The 26,813-nt window shown below is 37.7% G+C and overlaps 1 protein-coding gene across 6 annotated transcripts in view; it reads right to left on the reverse strand.

Annotated features, from left to right (window-relative positions):
* The window catches only part of PLS1 (plastin 1), a 141,268-nt gene that overhangs the window by 39,857 nt on the left and 74,598 nt on the right, over positions 1-26,813 (reverse strand). For all 6 annotated transcript variants that reach the window (XM_081569565.1, XM_081569563.1, XM_081569561.1 and 3 more), the window contains 5 exons: positions 17,088-17,193; positions 10,580-10,743; positions 8,619-8,748; positions 3,463-3,595; positions 1,946-2,027 (listed from right to left, as the gene is read on the reverse strand). In XM_081569565.1, coding sequence (XP_081425691.1) covers positions 1,946-2,027; positions 3,463-3,595; positions 8,619-8,748; positions 10,580-10,743; positions 17,088-17,157 — 579 coding nt within the window. In that variant the 5' untranslated portion in view covers positions 17,158-17,193. The remainder of the gene's footprint in view (positions 1-1,945; positions 2,028-3,462; positions 3,596-8,618; positions 8,749-10,579; positions 10,744-17,087; positions 17,194-26,813) is intronic.

The following is a 26,813-nucleotide window of genomic DNA, read 5'->3' on the forward strand; positions in this document are numbered from 1 at the left end:
TAAACAATCCAAAGAATACAGCTCTGTAACACATTGGGTAGGAAGAGAGATGACAGTCTCCAAGATCATAAATGAATCCTGCTATTAGCTACTTGATCTGTCCCTTTCCCTTGATTTCACAGTCACTGTATATCATTTTCATCCTTTTATATTTCTCTTCTTTCATACATCTTGATACTTCATAAACCTATCATCGTAAGGTGAAAAACTATACTATCACAATCTTTTACAAATGCATTAGGCTTCTTCGAGATAAAGTTTCATGGGAAACTGGTAGCTTTCTGGCAGATCTATTCCCAGAGCTCTAAAATTACTGAGTAAACAAAACTGATTTAATAATCACAATAACATTTTGCCTCTTCCCAGAGGACTGTCTTTTCTCATTCTATGTTAGTACTCTTTTTCAAGCATCCTAGAGACCTAGACTATTAACCCTACTTATATTGGTGGAAGAATGCTACCTTTAAAAATAGAAATATAAAACACTTAGCCCCTCAGACGCATCCTATAGTTATTGCAAAATAGTTGTAGAACATTTTTTCTTTATTTTCTCCAAATGCATGGCATGTGAGTATTAGAAGCAATATTTAAATTTTTAATAAATTAATTAAAAATTAATTTATATAATAGTAAGAGATGTTGCATTTCAGATGCAGAAACATAAAAAATTCTGTGACACATATCCTAAAAAGATAAATATGAGTATTTTCAACAATGATAGGTATTAGATGGTAGGTATTTCTTTCACATCTGACACAAGATGGGAAAGAAAATAAACTTCTGGCCATTACAATCAGAAAGGAGCTTCTTCAAGAATAGTAGTTTCTGCTAGGAACATGCAACGTTACTGGAAAGTGAGGGTCAAGAAAGCCGTGTCAGTCAACAGCCAATTATATACTTCTTCAGGATAACAGGAAATGGGAGGAATCCTTATTCTGAGACTAACCAAGTACCACTGCTCTAAAGGATGTAGCTGCCTTATAGAAGAGACTTAACAACCTTAGCAAAATCAAAAATTATACCCTGCCAATAGAAATGAAGGAAACAGCTTAGCAGTAGCTCATTTTTAATAGCTACAGCTGTGATTTGCACATTAACTAGTTGCTTATTACTACCACCTCAGGAGAGTGGCAGTATAGCATGATGATTAAAAGGATGCATACAGGGACTTCCCTGGCAGTCCAGAGGTTAAGACTCTGTACTTCCACTCAGGGGAAATGGGTTCCAATCCCTGGTCTGGGAACTGAGATCCCACACATGCAGCCAAAAAAAAAATTAAATACATATAAACAAAATTCCTTAAAGGACGGGCTCTGGAGCTAGACTACTGGGATCATGGCTCATCCAATGTGTAACCTCTCAGTGCCTCGGTTTCCTCATATGTAAAATCAGAGTAACTTTAAGGCTACTGGGAGAAGTCACAGGGTAATTCATGTGGTGTGTTTAGGACAGTGTCTGATACCTAAAATGTACTTACTATAATATTCTCCTATTGAGCCAGAGATTTTAAGGGGAAAACTGTGGTGACTATAAATTCCTGAATTTTAACAAGATCTGAATAGAGAAGCTGACTATAAAACAGTTTGATACAAAAAAAAATAGTTAAAATTTTGTGCAATGGTAAAAGATGTGGTAAAACTATGGAGTATTTTTATCTCAACCAACAAGAACACTAGCATCAAGCAAATATTCATTAATTAAAAATAACAATAATTACAATAACTTAATCTGAATACTATTTTCTTTAGAAATTTCATCCAACATAGTCTGAATCTTAATTTCTTCATTAAAAAATTCAACTGAATTTTCACTTAGTGAAAATCTAGTTTTTATAGGAAACCAAAAGTATGTTAAATGAATGGTTTTGCCTGGACCTAAAGATCAATTCATAAGGGGTCCATGATCATTATAGTAAGATGATTACCAGCAAAGGACAAATACTTACAGAAATAGTGAAGGGGGTGAGCTTTTTCTTATTAATGGCTCTTTCATCAATTGTATCTGGTTCAGATAAGTTGATCATTTTGCTAAAGAGAAAATGGGAATAAATCAGTTTAAGACACTCAGAAATGTTTTTAGTTTATTTTTGCAAGTAAACAATAAAGTTAAATTTTGAAAAGTTATAATCCATTTATTTAAAATAGACTTCATCTCAGGGATTTAATTTTAAAAATCTAAGAAATACTCCCTAATCTAAATCAAATTCATCATTCACTATAATAGTAATCTTAGCATTTCTTTCTAATTTTTTCAGTCTTGTATTATCTTTATGTGAATCTTGCCTGTATTTCATTTAATGATCACTGACATTCAGCAGCCTGAAATTTAAAACAAAAATATCCTCAAGAAGTCAAATTTCATAAAGTGGTATCAACAGTATTAAAATTACTGTTGTTGCAGAAAGATAAAGAGCCAGAGACTTGACCTAAAATTTCAATAATTCACACATTTTAAAGGAAACTAATATAAATTTTACTTCTGTGTTTTAGAATACATTTTATATTATGAAACACAGATAAGAAAACACCCATTCATTTCATAATAGGAATTTCCTCTGAAGGTTAGAGGAAGAGATCTGAATTATAGGTGGAATAAGATATATTTTATATATGATGTCTTGAAAACTAATATCCTGTAATTGTGGGTAGTTTTTTCTTTTTAAGTAAACACACAGAAAAAAGGCTGAGGAAATGTGCCAAAATATCAATAATAGCTTTTTATGGGTGTTAATATTCATGGTGGTTATTTTCTTTTTTGAATCTTTTTTGAACATTTTCTGTATTTTTATAAACTTAAAAAATAAAACACATCTAGTTTTTACAAAGAAGTATGCTGGGACTTCAGCACACACAATCAAGGACAAAGATATGCCTTTAGAGAGTTTACAATCTAGTAAGCAGAAACAGATTACAAAGAGCCATGAATACAAGATTGAATTAAAACATTAATCTGATTTAAGCACAAATGAGATATATATTTCTATTATAGCTCCTCATGTTTCAGTCCTAGTCAATGATCAACACTCCTTATTGATAAGTGAAAAAAAAAAAAAATTCCGGGGAATTCCCTGGCAGTCCAGTGGTTTGCACTCAGAGCTTTCACTGCTATGGCCTGGGTTCAGTCTCTGGTCAGGCAACTAAGATCCCACATGCCACATGCAGCCAAAATAAGAAAAAAGAAACCCTTTGAACATTATTAAATGCATCAGAGAGGTAAAGGTTTCCTGGCATAATTAAGAAAATAAATGAAAAAGATACCAAGTAAGAGATTGCATTTGAAGGAAAATCTTGGAAAACATATTGTACTTAATTTTCTATGCAATATAAAAACTTCAAGAACTGTGTACTACTTGTTAACTAATTTCAAAAAAAACAATGGACTCACTGAATTGTAGTTTTCATTGACTGCTCTTCAGTGGAGACAGTTAAGAACACAGCTCCCTTAACCCAGTGCTCAACTCACCAAAGAAGGATGCCATCAGCAAGTGATTTGAAAAGACTGCCATCATTAGGGTTCATCGGTAAGAGATGCTTACAGTCAGGGTCATTCTCCAGGGCTTTGTTTATCCAGTTAACAAAAGCCACTTTTTCTTCCTCTGAAAACAGAAAATCTTAGTTGGCATACCTCATTTCACCTACTGCACTACAAAAAAATACTTTTAAACCAATACAGTATACTAATGCATATATATGGAATTTGAAAGATGGGAACGATAACCCTATATGCGAGACAGAATAAGAGACACAGATGCATAGAACAATTTTATGGACTCTGAGGGAGAAGGTGAGGGTGGGACGTTCTGGGAGAATAGCATTGAAACATGTATATTATCATATGTGAAACAGAACACCATTCCATGTTCGATGCATGAGACAAGGGCTCAGGGCCGGGGCAATGGGATGACCCAGAGGGATGGGATGGGGAGGGAGGTGGGTGGGGGGTCCAGGAAGGGGAACACATGTAAACCCATGGCTGATTCATGTCAATGGGAAAAACTATTACAATATTGTAAAGTAATTAGCCCCCAACTAAAATAAATAAATTTATTAAAAAAAAAATTTCTGTTCAAAAATAATAAAATGCCAATTTTAAAAACTCTTCCAAAACACTAAAGGGTTTAAGAGGGCTTAGGTTTAAGGAGAAAGAGGAATTCATTCCACTTTTTCATCAATATATTAGGGACGAGGAAGGCATATAGCTTAAATGAGCACAATAAATATTTGGTTTGATTCTAAAACTTTTCACATATACTTTTTCTGAGAATTAATGGATCAGGAACCAAACATCAGAGGTCAGATCATGCACACACACACACACACACACACACACACACACACACATGCCAAGGGGAAAATGTAAGAAACAAATAACCACATCAATCAATTCCACCTCCCCTACAAAAAAATTTTTCATAAAGTTGTGATTTGCAACTTACAACAGAAATACTAATTTTAATTGAGTTATTTGAATGAATAAAATAGCTCCATTTCCGTGGAATTTCTATTATAAGGCAATTGACACAACTAAATACCAGTATGACTATCAGCCATCTTCATCCTCAATTTCTCAAGCCGTGGCTTCTAGCATGGGGATATTTATCTTTAGGCAGAAAAATATTGGTGGGCTATGCAGTGAAGAAAGTAGGAAGGAACTTAAAGGAAAAATGTTCTACTTTATTAAATGTTCTGCTTTATTATTATTCTGTAAGCATAAAAATGATTTAACAAAATATGAAAGAAAATAATGCCCATTTCCATCACAGGGTAGCTGGACTTCCTCTTTATTGCCCTAATTTCTAGAACTAGGTAATTTTCCTAAAGGCAGATTTGGCAGGTACTCTCAAAATTTAATCTATCACAAACAATCAATAAAGACATAAATATTTACTTTTGTACAGATCATTATCTGCCTTCTTATCTTCTTGCCTCACTATACATACCTCCTTAGGGACTTAGAATCAATGGATTTAAAGATCACTAAGATGTTATAACTCCCATGAAGGAATTTTTGGGGTAATGATAAAACAGATATATGAAGAAATGCAATAAATGAACATACCACAAGAGAGATAAAAGCAATATTTCAAAGAATTTAAAGAAAGAATAATTTCTCATCAGGTTGATCAACAAAAGGCTATTTATGGAGGGGGAACTATTTAAAAGATCCATTTTTAATAGGTATAAAAAAATGGACAGGGAAAGGGAAAGAAATTATTTCTTTATAGTTGGACTATAAAGAAAGCTGAGCACTGAAGAATTGATGCTTTTGAACTGTGATGTTGGAGAAGACTCTTGAGAGTCCCTGGACTGTAGGGAGATCCAACCAGCCCATCCTAAAGGAGATCAGTCCTGGGTGTTCATTGGAAGGACTGATGCTGAAGCTGAAACTCCAATACTTTGGCCACCTCATGCAAAGAACTGATTCATTAGAAAAGACCCTGATGCTGGGAAAGATTGAAAGCGGGAGGAGAAGGGGATGACTGAGGATGAGATGGTTGGAAGGCATCACCGACTCAATGGACATGAGTTTGAGTAAATTCCGGGAGTTGGTGATGGGCAGGGAGGCCTAGTGTGCTGCAGTCCATGAGGTCGCAAAGAGTCGGACGTGACTGAGCAACTGAACTGAACTGAACTGAGAGGAACCAGGAATGAGATATCATTTCACAACGCCTGGACGGTTGTAATAAACAAAACTGACAATAACAAATGTCATCGAGAATGGAAAGAAATTGGAACTTTCATACATTGCTTGTGGGAATGTAAACGGAGTGGCCACTTTGGAAAACAGTTTAGTAGTTCTTTAAAAATGTTAAACATAGAGTTTACAAACAACTACTCCTGGGTATATACCTTAGAGAATTCAAAGCATATGTCCACACAAAAATGTGGACACAAGTGTTCACACAGTATTATTCATGACAGCCAAAAAGTGGAAACAACTCAAATGTCTATCAGACGATGAAAGGATAAACAAAACATGATATTAGCAACAGAACAGAAATGATTCAGCCATAAAAAAGAGTGACGTAAAATACATGCCACAACATGAATGATCCTCGAAAATATTCTGCTAGGGAAGAAGCCTGTCAAGTGAAAAGCCATTACTGTATAATTCCATTTCTATGAAATTTCCAGAATAGGCAAATCTATGGAAACAAAAAGTAGATTAATGGTCGCCCAAGGCTAGGGGAAGGGGGAAATGGGTAGTGATTGCTAAGAAGCTTGGGGTTTCCCTTTGGGGTAATGAAAGTGTCCTAAAATTACATGGTGCTGATATACTACAACTCTGTGAATATACTAAGAACTACTGAATTGTACTTTCAAAGATTCATGGTATTCATGTACTTTCAAAGATTCATAAAATATCATGGTATTCATGGTATTTTACATCTCAATAAAGTTGTTCTTTTCTTAAAAGCAGTTAAATGTTTTGTGCGTGTGTGAAAAGTCACTTTGGTTGTGTCCGACTCTTTGCGACTCTATGGACTATGGCCCACCAGGCTCCTCTGTCCATGGGATTCTTCAGGCAAGAATATTGGAGTGGGTTGCCCTGCCCTCCTGCAGGGGATCTTCCTTACCCAGGGTTTGAACCCAAGTCTCTTACATCTAGTCATTGGCTGGCAAGTTCTTTACCATTAGTGCACCTGGGAAGCCCCTGAATGTTCTGTGTTGGGGTCTAAATAATGGTTATGTGGGTGTATTCATATGTAAAAAAAAATCATCAAGACATATACTTAACAATAGGGCACTGTATGCACTTTACTCTGTGCATCTTATACCTCAATAAACAAGTAAAAATAATCTATGGTGATAGACATCAGAAAAGTGGACAGTTACAGCTAGAGGCATGAGGGAGCCATTCAGGGTGACAGAAATGTTAATGCTTTATATATACATATGCTTTGCATACATACATATGTATATATTTTATATATGTATGCAATATATACATATATGTTTTATATATATATATATATATACTTATATGTGTATTTTACCATATGATCTCATTTTTTTAATGTAGAATCTGGAAAACACAACTGAAGCTCATAGATACAAAGAGCAGACTGGTGGTTACAAGAAACAAGGGGTGATGGAGAGTGGAAGAAATCAGCGAATTTTTTTTTATGTTAAATAAATTGGATTTAAAAATTTTTAAATGACCATATCTATGAACTGGTTACAGGTTCATTCATTTGGGCTACCTTTATAATCAGTAATGACTGCTAGAACCAACAAGATCAAAAAGAAATGTTTTAAATCAATGGAAAAATTATTTTTGTCCTTCATGTAGCTCTAGCAGCCCAGAACCTCTCACTTCTTCTTCTCTTCCTCCCTTTCCTCACTTTCTCTTTTTCCTTCAATTTAAGGGAAAAAATCTGATTTTACTTTATTTAAACTCCTTTAAGCAAGAAAGTCTTTGTAATATAAAATGCTCAGAATGGTGCACATTTACTTTCATAGAGTTTTTGTATTTATGTATTATAATAATTTACATATTATTAGATTTAAATAATCTAGAAATAATCCTGGTGAAGGAAATGTTATATGTTAATCTACTTGGCAGCTGCATGAATGTAGCTATAAGATGTGTACAAATGTGAAAACTCATTGAACTATACACATAACGATTGCAGCAATTCGCTAAATGCATATTATATCTTAATAAAAAATGAAGATGCCATTTCATTAGAATGGACAGGCAGAAACAGAGCTAAAGAGTAAGAACCTTTCAAAAAAAGGAGGTAGGAGTTATAGAACACTGCCTTCACCACTGCACTTCCCCGGTGGGAAAAGGTTAGGAAAATACATACAGTGAGTAGAAGTGTGAGTGTATTATTAGAGGAAAATCCATTTAGAAAGCAAGAGAATCAAGAGGATAATTAACAGATTCAGATCTCAAAGAAAGAAAGAGGGAAAAGTTACAGTGAGTTTTTATCAAAAATTTCAAAAGTATAGTTCTAATTATGTTAACATGAACAAAAAGAACTTGGCCAAAGGTTTTTAGGCATCTTGATCCTGAGAAGCAACCTTAGCATGGGGCAAGCTGTCTCCTCTTAGGAGTTCATGTGACTCTGGATCTCCCACTGGGCAACAGTCCAGTGATTCTATCAGATCAAGCAAACCAAATGCTGTGCTCTACTAGTTACTAAGTTGCTTGATAAAAGATGAATCGGGAATCTCGGCTCCTCCAAAATGGAAAGTCCTTCCAATAAACCTCTCCACCATCCCTAAAATTATAGGTCTAAACTAAACTCATGTCACCAGTCAGGATGAAAAATCCACCCCAAGGTCATGATTAAACACATTCAATGATGAAAATATAAACAACTCCTATTTTGCTGTTTCTAATCTCTTGTCCACTGTGCCTAACACACAGTAAACATTCACTTACTATTATCTATCTTAAATAATTCCAGGATTTTTCATTCTGACACTTCTGAAATTATGATACATTTCAAATCTAATGGCACATTATAATTTAGTCTCATTATAAAACAACGGCATATAAAACAATGTGTAAATTACAATGAATGGCATCTTAGATCCTGTGACATACAGGACTTGTTGAATGAGCCAATGACTGAAAGATTAAATTTGGAGCAGGTGGTTGGTTACCTGAATAAGAATGCTGTGTGCCCTCACTGGAAATGGATGAAGTTCCTCCAATAGCAGTAATCCCTTCCCTCTTGTTAATTATTTTTCTGAATGTTTTGCTGATGTCTTTGCTTTTCAACTCTTGCATTAGCTGGAATGGAAGAGAAGTAAAATTAACCCTTGATTAGATAGCTATTAAAATCCTTGCTGTGTAAAAGAAAGTTATTTATTTGGAATGACATAAAGTTAAATACAAATCAGTTGTTCTTGCATTTATTGCTTGTGTAGGCAGATACCCTTCATGTCATCTTATAACAACATGAAATGGAAAAATGTTTGCACCACAACCTATAATTAAGCTCAAACTGTACACATTGAAATTGTTCATCTAGACTTGCCGTGATCTCTTGTACTAACAACTAAAGAATAACTAAGTACACAATAAAGATTTTTAAATGTCTTAATGAAGATATTTTCCAATCTGAACAGCTTCAATGGATATGTTAAAGTCAAGAAGTCAGCATTTGTAGGAAATTACACAGGCTTCAACAAGTGCCCTCTGCCACTTCCTGTCACTGGCCACTCTAGAGCCTGGCTAGACCGAATTCAATCAGTTCTCCATGCAACAGCCAGAGTGAGTTTTAAACAATGAACATCTGATCATGTCAGTTCATACTCTATTCCTCCCACATCAATGGCTTCCTATTGCTCTTAGATAAAAACAAAAAATTCTACAAGGGCCTGATTATCTGACCCTGACTCACTTGTCTAAACACACTCCTAACCCTCAACACCTCAGCTCCAGCCACATTGATGCTTTTTTCCCCAAGTGCTTGAGAGCATCTACTACCCTTAAAGCCACAGAGCCTCCACACATGCCATCACTTGAGCCCATCTTGCTCGTTACTTATTTTCCCCACCCACTCCTTTTATCTGTTTAACATCTTCCTTCAGACAGCAATTCAGTCTTCACAGCATTGGAAACAGTTCCATTTCACTGAATCTCTCTGCGTTCTCTAATCTCCCCACCAAGTTCAATTCCTCCTACACAAACTTGCAAGTGACCTGTCTTGCTCTGTCAGAGCATAGATCCGTTATCTTTTATCTATCTGTGAGATTCTGTCTTCCCCTCCACCTACAAACTTCATGAAAGCTGGGGCTACATCTCTTTCTGTTCATCACATTACTCATAATACCAGAGTTCTGGTATGAAAGGAGCTCAATGAATAAAAAATGTAAAACCAGACAATTACTATTTCATAAATATCTGTTCACTTATATTAGTGAATAAACTATTTCATTAATTTTTGTACAAAAAGCACAGTCATGGTGCTGTTGATAGAATGTAGTGACAGCCCTTGCTCAACTGCCAGCTGGTAATGGCAACTTAGTCATCTCTCTCAGCCTGAGAGGTTTAAAATACATGATACTCAATATTCAGTTCTATTTTTCTTTTATTGGTGGAGTCATATATTATTTTGTATCTTGTTCAGTTCCCTGAGTCTCCAGGTAGTTTAATAATGAACCCATAGCTGGTATCAAAATTCACCAGGTGGCATTTACAGAAACTGAACATATATAACTTATCACAAGAAAACGACCAGTTTCTAGGAGGTATATCTTACAAATCTTAGCTAGTTCAATTACAAAAATATTTCACTTCTCAAGACCGAGTACTAAGATATGAAAATACTTTGCTTACAGAGACAGCCATTAAGCATTTAAACTCAACTGTAGTTTTACTACAGGATAAATGAGCATTATCTAAACCTGACTTCAATTCCAACAATTTAAGAATAACTTTTCCTTTGTTTTATGAATTATTTGTGGAAATTGCTGTTATTGTTACCATCATCATCATTTAAAAGCAGTGCTTTTTCTGGTTTCTGAAGCCAGATTTAACCAAAGAAAGCAATGACATTACTAAAATTCTGCTCGAAGCAAATCCATCAGCAGCCAAGGAGAGGATTTAGATTACTTACCGACACAAACTCTTCAAAGCTGATTCTACTATCTTTGCTGCTGTCAGCAACTGCTAGAATTTTCTCCACGATCTCGCGCACCTTGTAGCCAGGCAGAGGAAGGCTTGCTTCCTTAAACAGGTCCTGGAGTTCATAGTCACTGACATACCCACTGTTGTCAATATCTAAAAAGACAAATTATGAGTGATCAGATCTCACTTGTACTCTGTTGGAGATGTGCACTCAGAAGGCTGCTTGGGAGATTCATGGGCAGGCAGAACCTTCCAGGTTTGTTTCATAAGTGGCAGTAACCTTTTCTCCTGCATCTAAATTGTACAAGGTAAGCTATATACTTTATCCAAAAAACTCATATTTCATGAACTTTGAAACTGAAAGTGTTAGTCGCTCAGTCGTGTATGACTCTTTGCGAACCCATGGACTGCAGTCTGCCAGTCTCCTCTGTCCGTGGGATTTCCCAGGCAAGATTACAGGAGTGGGTAGCCACTCCCTTCCAGGGAATATTCTCAACCCAGGGATCGAACCTGAGTCTCCCGCATTGTGGGTAGATTCTTAATGAACTTTACCCCCCACCCATAGATTTAGGGCTAGCATATATATTTTAAGTGTGTAATAAGAACATTGCACTGACAGACGAAAAACTCAAGTTTGGCACATGCCTAAAATTCAAAGAATTACGCGTGGGGAGGTCTCAGATATCTAAGGGAAATACAGCAGCAACAGTCATAGAGGAACACCCACCCAGACTTTGACTTCTTCATGGAACTTACCAAATGGATCTGCTGGCCCCACCTTCCATACAAAATTCGTGCACCATGTAAAATACACATAAGGCACTTCTGTTCTACATTTCACTTGGTGGCAGTTCTGTTTCACTTATCAATAATTCATTGCTTCTTCATTATGTATTTATGATACCATTATGAAGGCTGAATCATGTTTGATGTCATTTTGAGATTAAGTGCTCAAGAAATAATTTCACACCTACATTTGGACTTATGGAAATAGGCTTCTGGGCGTTTTCAGATTATCACTGATATAACCTTCCCTGGGTTTTCCTGAGAGACTGGATTATCAATTCTTGACACAGAAGAAAGGCAACATTAAACACTTGTGGCCAGAGTTGGCAACAGGGCTTAGGATTGACTGGTTAGTTGCCTGGATCCCCCTTGTATTGGCTCTCTTCACTCATCTGGTAGTAGTTACTTTGCTTCCTATGTCTCTTTTTCCTCGCAGTAAAAGAGCTGTCATCACTATTAACTGAATGAATGATAAGACAGAAACTTTTCTTTTAAACTCTCAAACACAAGTTTTAGAATTAATACTGTTCAGTAGGGTGGAAATTTTCCACACTAGAATCTACCAAGAACCAAAACAGTGCTGTGATCTCCAAAGGAAGCTAAATTGCGTGATATTGCAATAATTGCTTTCTTGGAATTTAGAGTAAAATCTCATTACTTAGTACATCACCAGTTTAGAATTGCTTCCTATAATTCCGAAATAGACAAATAGACGAGGCAGACTCACTGCCCAACAGCACTGTGGCGAGGAGTATTTAAACGAGATCATGAAAAAGTCATGTGCTAACCGTCACACTAAACTAACATTAAGAGTTGGGCTCTGAAGATGGACACATCTGTGTGCTTAAATGCCAGCTCCTTCCCTACAACCTCTCTGGTTTGGGTATGATGTAACAAGAAATAATAGATACCACTTAATGAGCACATATTCTGGGTCAAGTGATTTCTTAAGAACTTGAGGGCTTCCCTGGTGGTTCAGTGGTAAAGAATCCACCGGCCAATGCAGGAGAAATAGGTTCGATCCCTGATCCGGGAAGATCCCACATGCTGCAGAGCAACTAAGCCTGTGCACAACTTCTGAGCTCTAGAGCCCGTGCTCTGCAACAAGAGAAGCCACTGCAACTAGAGAATAGCCCCCAATCGCCACAACTAGAGAAAAGCTCATGCAGCAACAAAGACATAGCACAACCAAAAATAAATAATAATTAAAAAAAAAAAAGAACTTGTCTAATGAAATTCATACAACAACTTTGAGGTAGTTAATAACAATATTCTAATTTTAAAGATGAGGAAATCAAGGCTTAGGTTAAGTAGCCATAAAATCACAGTTTAAAATGAAACAAGACTTTCCTACAACTCTACAACAAAACAATAAACAACCTGATTTTAAAATGGGCAAAGGACGTGAATAGATCTTTCTCCAAAGAAGACATACAAACAGCCAATAAGCACATGAAAAGATGTTCAACATCACTAATCATTAGGGAAATGCAAATCAAAACCACAATGAGATATTTTATATTCATGAGAATAGCTATTGTAAAAACAAACAAAAACAGAAAGTAATAATCATTGGCATAATTTGAAAAAAATTGAAACCCTTGTGCATTGCTGGCAGGAATGCAAAATGGTACAACCACAATTGAAAACTATTTGGTAGTCCCTCAAAAAATTAAACAAAAGTAAATGATTCAGCAATTTCACTTCTGAGTATATGCCAAAAATAACTGAGGAAAGAGACTTGAACAGATATTTGAAATACCCACGTTCATGGCAGCATTACTCACAATAGCCAAAAGGTAGAAACAACTAAGAAGCCCATCAACAGATGAATGAATAAACAAAATTTAGTAGAAACAATGACATGTTATTCAGTCTTAAAAAGTAAGGCAATTCTGACACATGCTACAACACAGATTAACCTTGAAGACATCACACTATGTGAAATAAGCCAGTCACAGAAAAACAAATATATGATTCCACTTATATAAGTTACCTAGTGTAGCCAAATTCCTACAGACAGAAAGTAGAATGGCAGTAGCCCCGGAGGATGGGGGTTGGGGGAAGGTGGATTGTTTAAGGAGTTAGTCTTTAACAGTAGAGTTTCAGTTTGGGAAAATGAAAAGGTTCTAGAAATAGATGGTGGTGAAGGTTGCATAACAAGGTGAATATACTTAATGCCAATAAACTTGTCTACTACATTGGTGCTTGCCAAGGGCATTTGCCATCTCTCTCAAGAGGAGTCAATCCTGTCTCCACACGCCCTGAAGGGAGTTCAAGATGGAGAGCAGAAATGAGGCACTCTCTGCTCCAGGGAAACTTGTGGCACAGGTCTTCGTTAACAGTTAGTTAGATATTTTCTGGAACTGATTTTATAAGCCCAATCCTTGCACCTCCTCATGTTTAGAAAAGCACTAAATTCTTTCAAGGTAACATCAGCTTCTCGTGACTAGCAGAAAATCTTTTGTAAAGATAAGTGCTTGATTAAAAGAACTCTCCCTTCACCAAAATCACATATATTGACTTTCCCCGCTGCCTCTGTGGAGCAGTTTCTCAGGGCCATCTGTGGTGCGGTCTCTCAGGCTGCAGTCCTCATTTTTCCCCAAGTAAAACTTAACTTGCAACTTTTACATTGTGCAGTTTTTTTAGTCAACAAACTGTACATTTGAAAACATGGTAAAAATGGTAAATTTTATGTTATGTGTATTTTACCACAATTACAGAAAAACAGGACAAATATTTTAACTTCTCACTTTTCCCTGCTACTGCTAAGTCACCTCAGTTGTGTCCAACTCTCTGCAACCCCATAGGTGGCAGTCCAGCAGGCTCCGCCATCCCTGGGATTCTCCAAGCAAGAACACTGAAGTGGGTTGCCATTTCCTTCTCCAATGCATGAAAGTGAAAAGTGAAAGTGAAGTTGCTCAGTAGTGTCCGACACTTTTCCCTAGAGACCCAAAAAATATTCTATCTAACAAGGTTAGATGGGCATGTTTCTCCGTCTCTGAGAAAAGTTGTTTGGGACAAATTAGCAGAGGGTTACAGAGTTCATGAGTAGCAATTTATCTTGTACATAAAGTAAGGAAGTATATATTCTGCTAGTGTTAGAACTTCCCTCACACAGAGCAAATTACCTTGCTGTCAGAATTGTTTCATCAATGATTTATCCAAAGTACAATGAAATAAATATTGCAAGATTATACATCCGTGAGTTACAAAGATTAAAGCTGGTGTGTGAAAGAAAACTGACTATTAATTTATTTTACTAGGACCAAGGTAGCATTTTTATTCAAGCTGCCAAACTGCTCCTATAAAACAACAAAAACAACCAAACTAGGAGATATGGGGGGGGCGGGGGCAGGGTTTGTTTTGCTTTTGGCTGTGCTACAAACCATGCAGGATCTTAGTTCCCTGACCAAGGATGCAACCCAGGCCCCCTGTAGTGGAAGCACAGAGTCCTAACTACTGGACCACTAGGGAAGTTCTGGAGATATGTTTTCACTCCTTCCTTTCTTTCAGTGCTCCGAATTAGCAGAATATTCCAACATTGCTCGGTTTTTTTTTTCTTCTTGAAATGACTCTGCGCACTGCATACAATGTTTCATAAAAATTTTTTTTAATTTTACTGATTTATTTTATTTTTGGTTGTGATGGGTCTTCATTGCTGCTGGGACTTTTTCTCTAGCTGCAGTAAGCGGGAGCTACACTCTAATTGCGGAGAACGGGCTCTAGGCTGCGTGGGCTTCCGTACTTGTGGCACATGGGCTCAGCAGTTGTGGCTCCTGGGCTCCAGAGTGCAGGCTCAATAGATGAGGCACACGGGCTTAGTTGCTCCGCAGTATATGAACTGTTCCTGGATCAGGGATCAAACCCAAGTCTCTTACACTGTCAAGTGGATTTCTAACCACTGCTCCAACCAGGGAAGCCCAAAATGTATTTTTAACAATAACGTTTTAGAAATCACATCACAGTCATGCAGTGCTCTAGCACCGGCAAAACAAAGGAAGTGAAAGTGAAGTCGCTCAGGTGTGTCCGACTCTTTGTGACCACATGGACTGTAGCCTACCAGGCTCCTCCGTCCATGGAATTTTCCAGGCAAGAGTACTGGAGTGGGTTGCCATTTCCTTCTCCAGGGGATCTTCCCAATCCAGGGATTGAACCCAGGTCTTCCGCAATGCAGGCAGACGCATTACCGTCTGAGCCACCAGGAAAGCCCAGGAAAATAAAGAAAAGATCAAGGTTAAGGAATTCATGATGAGCCAAAGGCGGCCACCATGTGGACTGTATTCTCAAGGTCTGAGTTACTCTTGAAACAGCTAAGCAAGGAGAAGTAGAAAGCCCCAGAGATTTGTAGAATTCACCTTATTTCATAGCAATGTTTTGTAAGTCATGCTGCTGCTGCTAAGTCGCTTCAGTCCTGTCAGACCCTGTGCAACCCCATAGACGGTAGCCCACCAGGCTCCCCCGTCCCTGGGATTCTCCAGGCAAGAGTACTGGAGTGGATTGCCATTTCCTTCTCCAATGCATGAGAGTGAAAAGTGAAAGCGAAGTCACTCAGTCGTGTCCGACTCTCAGCGACCCCATGGACTGCAGCCTGCCAGGCTCCTCCATCCATGGGATTTTCCGGGCAAGAGTACTGGAGTAGGGTGCCAGCTTCCTGAAAGCATTACTTTTGCTTTTTTTTTTTGAGAGAGAGTCTTATTTTTTTTTTAAAGTTAAATCTTCCTTTCTTTATCTTGGTTTCTAAAACTGCTACACTACACTTCATCTACATTAATTTTAGACATTACTCACTAAGTTTAAGAGAAATTGAGACCCAAGACCAACTGTGATCACCCCATCCTCCCTGGTCTGACTCTGTTTTTCGTGGCGTGCTCTAACACACCAAGGCAGGAGCCCATTGAGGCAGGAGCAACGCTGGGGGTGTCACTGTTTCCCTGTCTATTTACTGTGCTCATCTTTCACCACTTGCAGGCTAGAGCAAAAGATGGTATCAACACTCTCCTGATTTGCTACAGGTCTCCTACGAGCAAAATGCAGGAGAATCACGATCCATCAAAGGATGGGGGGGGTTTTGGAAGAAAAAGACTAAGCTGTCAAAATGACATCATAAAGACAAAACACTGGATGGCTTTTAAAGTGAAAGAAGAATAAACATAAATAAATAAATAAAAGTGAAAGAATAAATAAAAAAAGTGAAAGAAGAAATATAAGGCATGCAGCCTTTAAAAACAATACTTTCATTAAAAATTATGCACAAGAGAGGAGGAAAATAAGACATATGGTCTTTAAAAATCATATTGAGCTTTTAAAATACTCTGCATGAAGTCAGAATGTGTTATTGTTCATGACAAACACACGGAGGCCAGAGTTCAGTTTACACACAAGGAAGTGTTTCCATATTTTTTTCTCTGTAATGAGATCACATTAAGCATATTCAGTTACACTGTCATTCATTAACCTGGAGTATACTCTGCAAAGAAATGATCAAAGAATTCAAAGTCCAATTCTCCCAGAAATTCAATCCAGTCTTAGTTTATCTTTTAGAAAGAAAGAAAGAAAGAATCCAGTGAAACCCAGATGGGACACAAAAGAAAAAGGGACTATATCTGGGGGTTAGAGGGCAGCAGAAGCAATAGAAGGCATTGTTCCATTCCTGGAAGGCTGGTATCCAGCAGAATAGTAACTGTGTATTCAGTTTTTCTCAAGCATACCTATTTTATTAAAGGCTTCTTGTAGTTCCTCCAGCTCCTCCCGAGAAATGGTGGTGGTACTGTTCTCCATCTCTGAATAGGAAAGACTACCTTCAGGTCTTTATATCTGGAAAAAGCAATGTGAGAAAAAAGAACATGAGCCCTTTGGAAACATTTATCTAAACAAGAACAGAGGACACAGGCAGTAAAGCATCTGGAAGAAACCACCTGAGAGGTAAGGCTGACAAGGAAAAAATAGGAATAGATTCCCTGGTAACACTCTTTCCCAATATAGGTCAGCCAGACAATAACTGAGATTCAGTCAAGGGAAGAAACACTGGTTTTTCATACCCTGTGCTTATCCAAAGCAAAGGCATTTTTCAATGGCTTGTATAATTTTCCTTTCCATTTGACTTCACTGTTTCAGTAAAATAAGCATTTCAAGTTGAGAAAAGTATAGCATTTAAAAATACTCAGGATGTGGTTGAAAAGTAAAATTTTAGGACATGAATCTTGTCCAAAAAAGAATACAGTAAGTTAGAGGCTGATAATTTTGGGATGGAGCTTGTGGCTCAAACGTTCAACCACTGCCACTGCCTCTCCCTTTCCTTGTGCGAGGTCTTTCCCAGATCAGTGGGGCCTTTCTTATTCCAAGCAGGAGAAACAAACTAAAACCAAAAAAAAAGAAAACTGATGTAAAACTGGGCTGCAAGAAAAGCAGGCGTGTAATAGTCATTGTAGAAAATAATTGGTAACAAATGCCCAAATCAGAAATGTAACTCATCCACAATCCTACTCTCCAGAAATAACAACTAGTACTTATTGTCATCTATATCTTTCTGGTCTGCTTTTCAAATGCACCTGTACCTTTATTGGGGTGTGAAAACGTGAGTATAATTTTTTGTGCTAATATATGTATCAACATAATATTTAGTGGCCACATAATAACTTATTTGGTAAATCCCTTGTTTCACAGTGCTTGCATTGCTTCCAATTTTGCATTGTAAATGAATGCTACATTTTGCATTGTAAATGAACAGCCTTATAAATAAATCTCTGTACATATCCATGTTTATTGCTATAAATAAATATCTCAAGGAGGAATTACTGACTTTTTTTTTTGGCCACACCTCATAGCTTGCAGTGATCTTATTTCCCCAACCAGGGACTGAACTCAGGCCACAGCAGTGAAAGCGCCAAGTCCTAACCACTGGACTGCCAGAGAATTCCCAAGAATTACTTACATTTTTTAATACTCCTGATATGTAACTAGGCAACTCTTATTTTTAATGTGACTTCGTGGTTTGACTAGTCAATATAAAGCTAAAGGAGAATACAAATTATGTATACCTCTTATACACACCTCATTACTTTAGAGTTAATGTGTATTTCAGCAAGTGAAAATGAACTAAATAAGTACCGAAGCTAAGTAGGAAAATTTTTTTTTGATACACATATTTATATAAGAGGTTCAACATCATCCCTGAACATCTCTAATTTGGGGGGGAAGCATATGAAGTTTTGAAATAACTGAATTACAATTTTCACTGATTACTTAAAAATCATATTAAGTGATGTGAATCCTTCTAAGAGTACAGTGTATTTGTAATTCATGATCTGTAAACCAACTTGTTTAGGACTTTTGTTGTTCTTTCAAAAGGACTTTTTTAATTAAAGTACAGTTGGTATACAATATAGTGATTCACAATTTTTAAAGGTTATACTCCATTATAGTTATTATAAAATATTGGCTATATTCCCTGTGCTGTACAATAAATCCTTGTTGCTTACTCTATACCTAATACTTTGTACCTCTTAATCCCCTATCCCTATGTTGCTCCTCGCCCTTCTCTTTCCCCACTGATAACCACTGGTTTGTTCTCTAAATCTGGGAGTCAGTTTCTTTTTTGTTGTTGTTATATTCACTAGTTTACTGTATTTTTTAGATCCCACATGTATGTGATATCGTACAGTATTTGTCTTTCTCTGATTTATTTCACTTAGCATAATGCCCTCCAACTCCATCCAGGTTGCTGCATATGGCAAAACTTCATTCCCTTTTACAGTTGAGTAGTATTCCATTGTGTGTGTGTATGTGTAATGTACATCTTCTTTAGCTATTCCTCTACTGATGGACACTTAGGTTGCTTCCATATCTTGGCTACTGCAAATAAAACTCTTAGGAACACTGAGGTATAAGTATCTTTCAGAAAGTGTTTTGGGGGGTTTTTGGTTATATACTCAGGAGTGGAATTTTGGGGCTTTATGGTAGTTCTATATTTAGTTTTTTGAGAAACCTTCCTACTGTTGTCCATGGTGGGCTTCCCTGGTGGCTCAGATGGTAAAGAATCTGCCCACAATGTGGAAGATCCAGGTTTGATCCCTGGGTTGGGAAGATCCCCTGGAGAAAGGGATGGCTACCCACTCCAGTATTCTTTCCTGGAGAATTCCATGGACAGAGGAGTCTGGCAGGCTACAGTCCATGGAGTCCCAAAGAGTCAACATAACTGAGTGACTAACACTTTCACTTTCACTTGCATATTTACATTCTCACCAACAGTGTACTAGGGTTCTCTTCTCTCCACATTCTTTTCAACATTTGTTATCTGATAGCCATTCTGACAGGTATGAGGTGATACCTCACTTTGGTTTTGATTTTCATTTCCCTGATGAACAGTGATGTTGAGCATCTTTTCATGTGTCTGTGACCACCTGTAATTCCTTTTTGGAAAAATGTCTATTCAGTTCTTCTCTTCATTTTTTAATTGGGTTGTTTGTTTTTTTTGATCTTGAGTTACACGAACTGTTTATATATGTTGGATATTAACCCCTTATCAGTCATATCATTTGGAAATCTGTTCTCCCATTCAGTAGGTTGCAAAATGAAAGATTTCTACCTCTTACAGTTACTCTGGGGCCTGGTTCTAACTAAATATGTAATTGAATTGTTTAGTTTTAAATACATACACACATCATTGCCCTCTATTTCATTCTACACTGTTTAAAAAAAAATCTGAAGAGCTCAGTTCTGTAGAGTAAGAAAAAGAAAAAGGCAGTAAATGCAATTTCTTACATGTTAGCAGTAAGTACATATTCACATTTTATTGAATTCTCACTTTTAGAATGCTTACTTATTTTGTGTTGAAAGAGATGAAACAGTCCTTTTAGGACATTTAAGAATAATCCCCCAGTCTGCAAAATGCTAATTCTGTTGTGGCTGGCTTCCAGTTTCTGTGGTTTTGGTCATCCTGCACATCCTTTCCCAATTTCAGAATGGTTTCTATCCCTTGCCTCAAGTTTTAAAAATAGTGGTGCAATTTTAGCATTTGCACTCCACAGAAATGCTGCAAATTAACGGTCCTTGTGCTGACCTTGCATATGAAATGATAAATACACCTGGGGTTCTATTCTTTGCTCAAGCCTATTTAAATGTATGTCACTTGTTAATTACATAAAATATTTTTATTCACCCATAATCCAGCAGAACCAGCACATAAAATTAGTGAAGAAGCAATTTACCCAAATGTTATTATAAGTATAAAGAAGTTTGTAGCATTATACAAGTCCTTTAGTATTTAAATGAAGCAAATATAATAGATACAGAACAATCTTTAAAATACATTCTTCTTCTGTTTTTTTTTTTTTCTTTTTGGCCACGACATGCAAGATCTTAGTTCTCTACCCGGGAATAGCATCTTCACCCCCTGCATTGGAGTCTTAACTACTGGACCACCAGGGAAGTCCCTTTAAGATATATTATTAAAAGAACAAAACAAGGAGCAGAAGATTAAGTATGGCTGGGGGAGGTGGAGCTATATCAGTTGATATTTATAAAAACATTTCCAGAAGGATACAAAGAAAGGTAATAGTGATTGCCTTTCTAGGGGAAATGGGGAATTGGAGGCCAAGTGAAAAGGGGGCTTATTTTTCATTACATATTTTTAGTCATTTTTTTAGACTAAAGGCAGCCAAAATCAAAAATAATTGAAAAACAACAGAAGTAATTGTGATGGGACTTCCCAGGTGGTCCAGTGGCTAAGACTCCATGCTCCCAATGCAAGGGACCCGGATTTGATGCCTGGTAAGGGAACTAGATCCCACATGCTGCAACCAATAGTTTGCATGCCACAACTAAGACCCAGCACAGCCAGAAATAATTTTTTTTTTTTTAAAGAGAAGTAACTGTGGTAAGACAATGAAAACAAATAAAATAAATACTGGTGGTCTGAAAGTATACATTATTGAATACTGATAGACAATAAGATTACTATATACAGTTCTTATATGTTACAAATTTAAGTAATATTTGCCTCATATTTCCTTATGAGGCAAAATACTATGATTAAAATAGCAAAATAATTTATAGCTTTCTACAAAGTAATGCTCAAAATTCTCCAAGCCAGTCTTCAGCAATACATGAACCATGAACTTCCAGATGTTCAAGCTGGTTTTAGAAAAGGCAGAGGAACCAGAGATCAAATTGCCAACATCCGCTGCATCATCGAAAAACCAAGAGAGTTCCAAAAACATCTATTTCTGCTTTATTGACTATGCCAAAGCCTTTGACTGTGTGGATCACAATAAACTGTGGAAAATTCTGAAAGAGATGGGAATACCAGACCATCTGACCTGTCTCTTGAGAAACCTGTATGCAGGTCAGGAAGCAACCGTTAGAACTGGACATGGAACAACAGACTGGTCCAAATAAGAAAAGGAGTACGTCAAGGCTGTATATTGTCACCGTGCTTATTTAACTTATATGCAGAGTACATCATGAGAAATGTTGGGCTGGAAAAAGCACAAGCTGGAATCAAGATTGCAGGGAGAAATATCAATAACCTCAGATATGCAGATGACACCACCCTTATGGCAGAAAGTGAAGAGGAACTAAAAAGCCTCTTGATGAAAGTGAAAGAGGAGAGTGAAAAAGTTGGCTTAAAGCTCAACATTCAGAAAACTAAGATCATGGCATCTGGTCCCATCACTTCATGGGAAATAGATGGGGAAACAGTGGAAACAGTGTCAGACTTTATTTTGGGGGGCTCCAAAATCACTACAGATGGTGATTGCAGCCATGAAATTAAAAGACGTTTACTCCTTGGAAGGAAAGTTATGACCAAACTAGATGGCATACGCAAAAGCAGAGACATTACTTTGCCAACAAAGGTCTGTCTAGTCAAGGCTATGGTTTTTCCAGTGGTCATGTATGGATGTGAGAGTTGGACTGTGAAGAAAGCTGAGCACCGAAGAATTGATGCTTTTGAACTGTGGTGTTGGAGAAGACTCTTCAGAGTCCCTTGGACTGCAAGGAGATCCCACCAGTCCATCCTAAAGGAGATCAGTTCTGGGTGTTCATTGGAAGGACTGATGTTGAAGCTGAAACTCCAATACTTTGGCCACCTCATGCAAAGAGCTGACTCATTTGAAAAGACTCTGATGCTGGGAAGGATTGGGGGCAGGAGGAGAAGGGGACAACAGAGGATGAAATGGCTGGATGGCATCATCAACTTGATGGACACGGGTTTGGGTAGACTCCGGGAGTTGGTGATGGACGGGGAAGCCTGGTGTGCTGTGATTCATGGGGTCACAAAGAGTCGGACATGACTGAGCGACTGAACTGAACTAAGGCATGAAGATTTAGCAGTAGAATGGTTAATGGAAAACATATTGCCTCTTCCATAAGTGCAGATTCATGCATAAACATACAGTAGCAATATTTTTCTAGATTTTTGCAAAATTATGATAATAATTATGTACACTACAAAAAACTAAGTACACTACATAGTGTGCCTTAACAAGCATTTTTATATTGCACAATAAACTTATCAGGAGTAACACACTATTGGCTGAGAAAGTACAGCTGTTGAATTTGATGTATAAAAAACTGTTCTAGCTACATGATCCCAAATAAATTGCTTACTAAGATGCTTCTCCATGGGAAAATGTTCTGTTACAATAACATAGCCAGAATTTTTAAAACTTTGTGACCCCACGGACTGTGGCCCACCAGGCTCTTCTGTCCATGGAATTCTCCAGGCAAGAATACTGGAGTGAGTTGCCATTTCCTTCTCAGGGGATCTTCCCAACCCAAGGATTGAACCTAGGTCTCCTACACTGCCAGCAAATTCTTTACTGTCTGAGCCACCAGGAAAGCCCCTAAAACTTTATGGAAGAGAATTAAATTTTCAAAGTAGCATGTAACATTTTAGAAGAAAACCCCAATGACCCTATAGCTAGTAGCCCAATATTTATTTTTCTTCCTAGTCCCACAGTTAGATGATTAATGCACTCTCTTAAATGCTTTGTGTCCATTCTCTTTCCTCACCACTCCCTAAGGCAGGTACTGTCCTCATTTTGTAATTGACAAAAGGATGGTTCAGAGGATTGAATAACTTTCTCAATGTCCCAAAGTGAAGAACTCTCAGAGGCGCCTAACCAAGCTGTAGCAGAACCTTACTGTGTCTTATTCCTTCCTCTAGGCCAGTACATTCTGAAGTCTCCCCAATATAATCTGATATCAAACCATAAAATGTATAAATATGTAACTGTACCATAATCATACGATAATTTATGTAATATATGAAGCACATATACCTGTGAAATAAGAATTTGCATTTTAAAAGAAATCAGCCTCTGTAAAATTCTTTGTAAAGTTTTGGGGAAAAACTTCTAACTAGATCAACTCATATTTATCGAGCACATAACTTGCCAGTCCTGAAACACTAAAACACACAGCCACTAGAATTCACTCTGCAGTTTTAGAAATGCAGCACACATCACTAATTGATACCCAAACATCTGGCACTGATGCTCACCTACCTGGATGCCTGAGACAGCTCAGAACAGCATAACTTTCCAAAGTCAGTCCTATAAAAAGGAGCCCAGAGACAGCCAGGATCACTGTCAGAGACCCAACAACAGGGAAGGTTATGCTGGATTTTCTAGACAGGTACATCTTCCCATGGCTTTTGACATGTGCCCTATACATCTTCAATAATTTCAACTCTTTTTTCCTCCTGTTTGTTTTTTTTTAGCCCATATAATTTTAAATAACACCTTCTTTCACCAAGTAAAACCTTTCTTCCCTGTCTTGATTCTTAAATGTACCCTGACACAACCAAACATAAATTTGGAAAGTTAAAAGTATATTCTAAAAATGGACTTCTTAATTTAGATGAAATTGGATCTGATCTTTTCTCCTCCCTCAAATTTCTAGCTTCCTTGAACCTCTAAAAGCTTTACCCAAATTAGCCTAAGTAGCTCTTTATGGCTGGCAGGTTCTAAAGTTCTTTGGACAGTTTCAGAAAAAAAGGCATCAGAAACAATTCTGATACCACCAAGACTTTGATGCCTTTCTACCAGTCCCAAAGGCCCAAACTGTGAGGGACCAAAGCTGTCTTCACTGGTACTTTCTGGCTTCCCAGCTCTTCTGCTTTCCCTCCCCTCACTGTGGTCCTAGGTCTGAGTCACCTGAGATTCTGAATTCTTGAGGGAGCCACTGACTGAGGGCACACAGCCTTCCCCCTAGTCCATCTTCCAAAATTCCCTTCTTCTCTCACTCCCCCTTCTCTAGTATTGTAAACAATGATGGCAAATACTTAGAAAGAACTTTCAGTGAGGCTGGAACTATGCTAGTCTCCTCTCACAATAAGCTCATCATTTACCTAATCCACTGATGGAACAAACATCCTCCCTTAAAATGTAAATTAGAAGAGTATTGAGATTAGATAACCTGCTCAAGGAAGGCAGACAAAATAAAAGATTAAAAAACAAATCAGTTTCTTAGCCTAAGCTCTCAAATTCTACATACAGTTCAATTAACATCCCTATCCCTATTCTCTCACTGCAAGCATCACAGGTAGTTCCCACACACACGTAGTTTTGAAGAAAGGGTTGATGAACAATTGACACTTATGTATGAGTGACTAACAAACCCTCAAGGTGTTAAATTATTCCAACCGTATTTATATTTTAAGGGCAACTGCCTGTTTTCTTTAGTTGAATAATGGGTAAATACATGATTGTTTAATCAACAGAATATTTATACAACAGTAGATTAAATGAACTACATCCATCTGCTTCTTAAAAAAAATAGTAAATGGAAAAAGCAAAGTGCTAAAGGACACACACAGTATGCCAATTATTGTAAATTATAAAACACAGAATACTTTACGTGTCATTTGCATTACCATTCATATGTAGTAAAGCTTAAAAACACATGGGAAAGACACAACAAATCAAGAATAGTGTTTGTCTAAGGCGAAGGGCTTCCCAGGTAGTGCTAGTGGCAAAGAACCCACCTGCCAATGCAGGAGACTTAAGAGATTCGGATTCGATCCCTGGGTTGGGAAGATTCCCCAGAGGAGAGCGTAGCAACCCACTCCAGTATTCTTGTGTGGAGAATCCCATGGACAGGGAAGCCTGGCGGACTACAATCCATAGGGTCAAAAAGAGTCGGACATGATTGAAGTGACTTGGCACATGCATGCATGTGGAGAAGGAGGTAAGGGACACATCTGGGGGCTAGAGCTGATCTTTTTGTTTTTAATGATAAATTTGAAACAATTATAAATTGTAAACTTTTAACATCTGTTTTAAATAATTCATTACTTTAATTTTTAAACTCAGTAAAAATAATAAATAAAATAATAAAGATAACAAAAGAATGTGTTTTGAAAAGGAGAAAATTTCCCAAAGCCCCTCAAGGTTTGGGGGGAAAAAATCTCTTTAATACTTTAATCATAAGCAATAAAAATAGTTAATAATATTGGGGCAGAATAATATTGAAATATAAACTTGTATTTATTCTCCCACCCCATTCAAAAAGCAATAACTAACTCTTGTCTTAGGAGTTCCGGCAGCCCAGAAGGCACAAGCAGATTGGAACCAGTGGTCCCTTCAGTCTTTGGACAGAAGCACAAACCTTCTCGAGGCTCACTTAGGCTGGTTGTGCTGGGAATGGGGCAGCAGGAGAAGACCACCTCTGAGGAAGATGGAGAGGAGGAAAGATTATCCCGGTGGAAATGGAGGGGAAGCCGTGGATGTGAGCAAAGAAGATGTGAGCAAAGAGCCCCAGGGAAGGCAGAGAGAAGGGACAAAGTGCCACAGAACCTCTGCTGGAGGGACCCTCTGCTGGAGGGCTGAGCCAGTGAATGTTTCCCAGGCCCCCTCAGAGGATGAAGGACCAAGGATGGAAGCACTTCCTCCCAGCCTTTGCCGTCTCTAAGATCCCAAGGCAACAGAGGCTGATGGGCAGATTCCAGGTGCCTACGACTTGACAGGACTCAGGCAGGATGAGGCATCACAGTCAAAATAAAGTTGCTTTCAAGAACATAAAGAGGGAATTCCTTGGCTGTCCAGCGGTCAGGACGCCACACTCTTGCTGCCGATGGTGTGGGTTCAATCCCTGATCCGGGAACTAAGAACCCCCAAGTCACGTGGCCAAAAAATAGAATATAAAGAAATGTGACATTTCTTTCCTACCTGACTTTTTCATGGTAAAAGCCTTGATGGTGTCTCTCTAGAGAAGTGACTAGGATCAGAGGTTCCAGGGCATTTCAGTAACATCTACTGGTGTCCCCTCCTTCACTTCGTCACCAACTCTGATCCTAGCTCCCACCACAGCCCTCCTCTTTGCCTGTTACATTCTATATTCAACTCTCCATTACAGCTGAAAGATCACAGGTCAGTGGAATATATCCCTATGTGAAAAAGTAAATGGCAAAGAAATATAAATTAATTGAAGAG

The sequence above is a fragment of the Giraffa tippelskirchi genome, chromosome 2 (assembly GCF_054371585.1).
Source record: "Giraffa tippelskirchi isolate mGirTip1 chromosome 2, T2T-mGirTip1v1.2.pri, whole genome shotgun sequence".
In the NCBI taxonomy this organism is placed as follows: domain Eukaryota; kingdom Metazoa; phylum Chordata; class Mammalia; order Artiodactyla; family Giraffidae; genus Giraffa; species Giraffa tippelskirchi.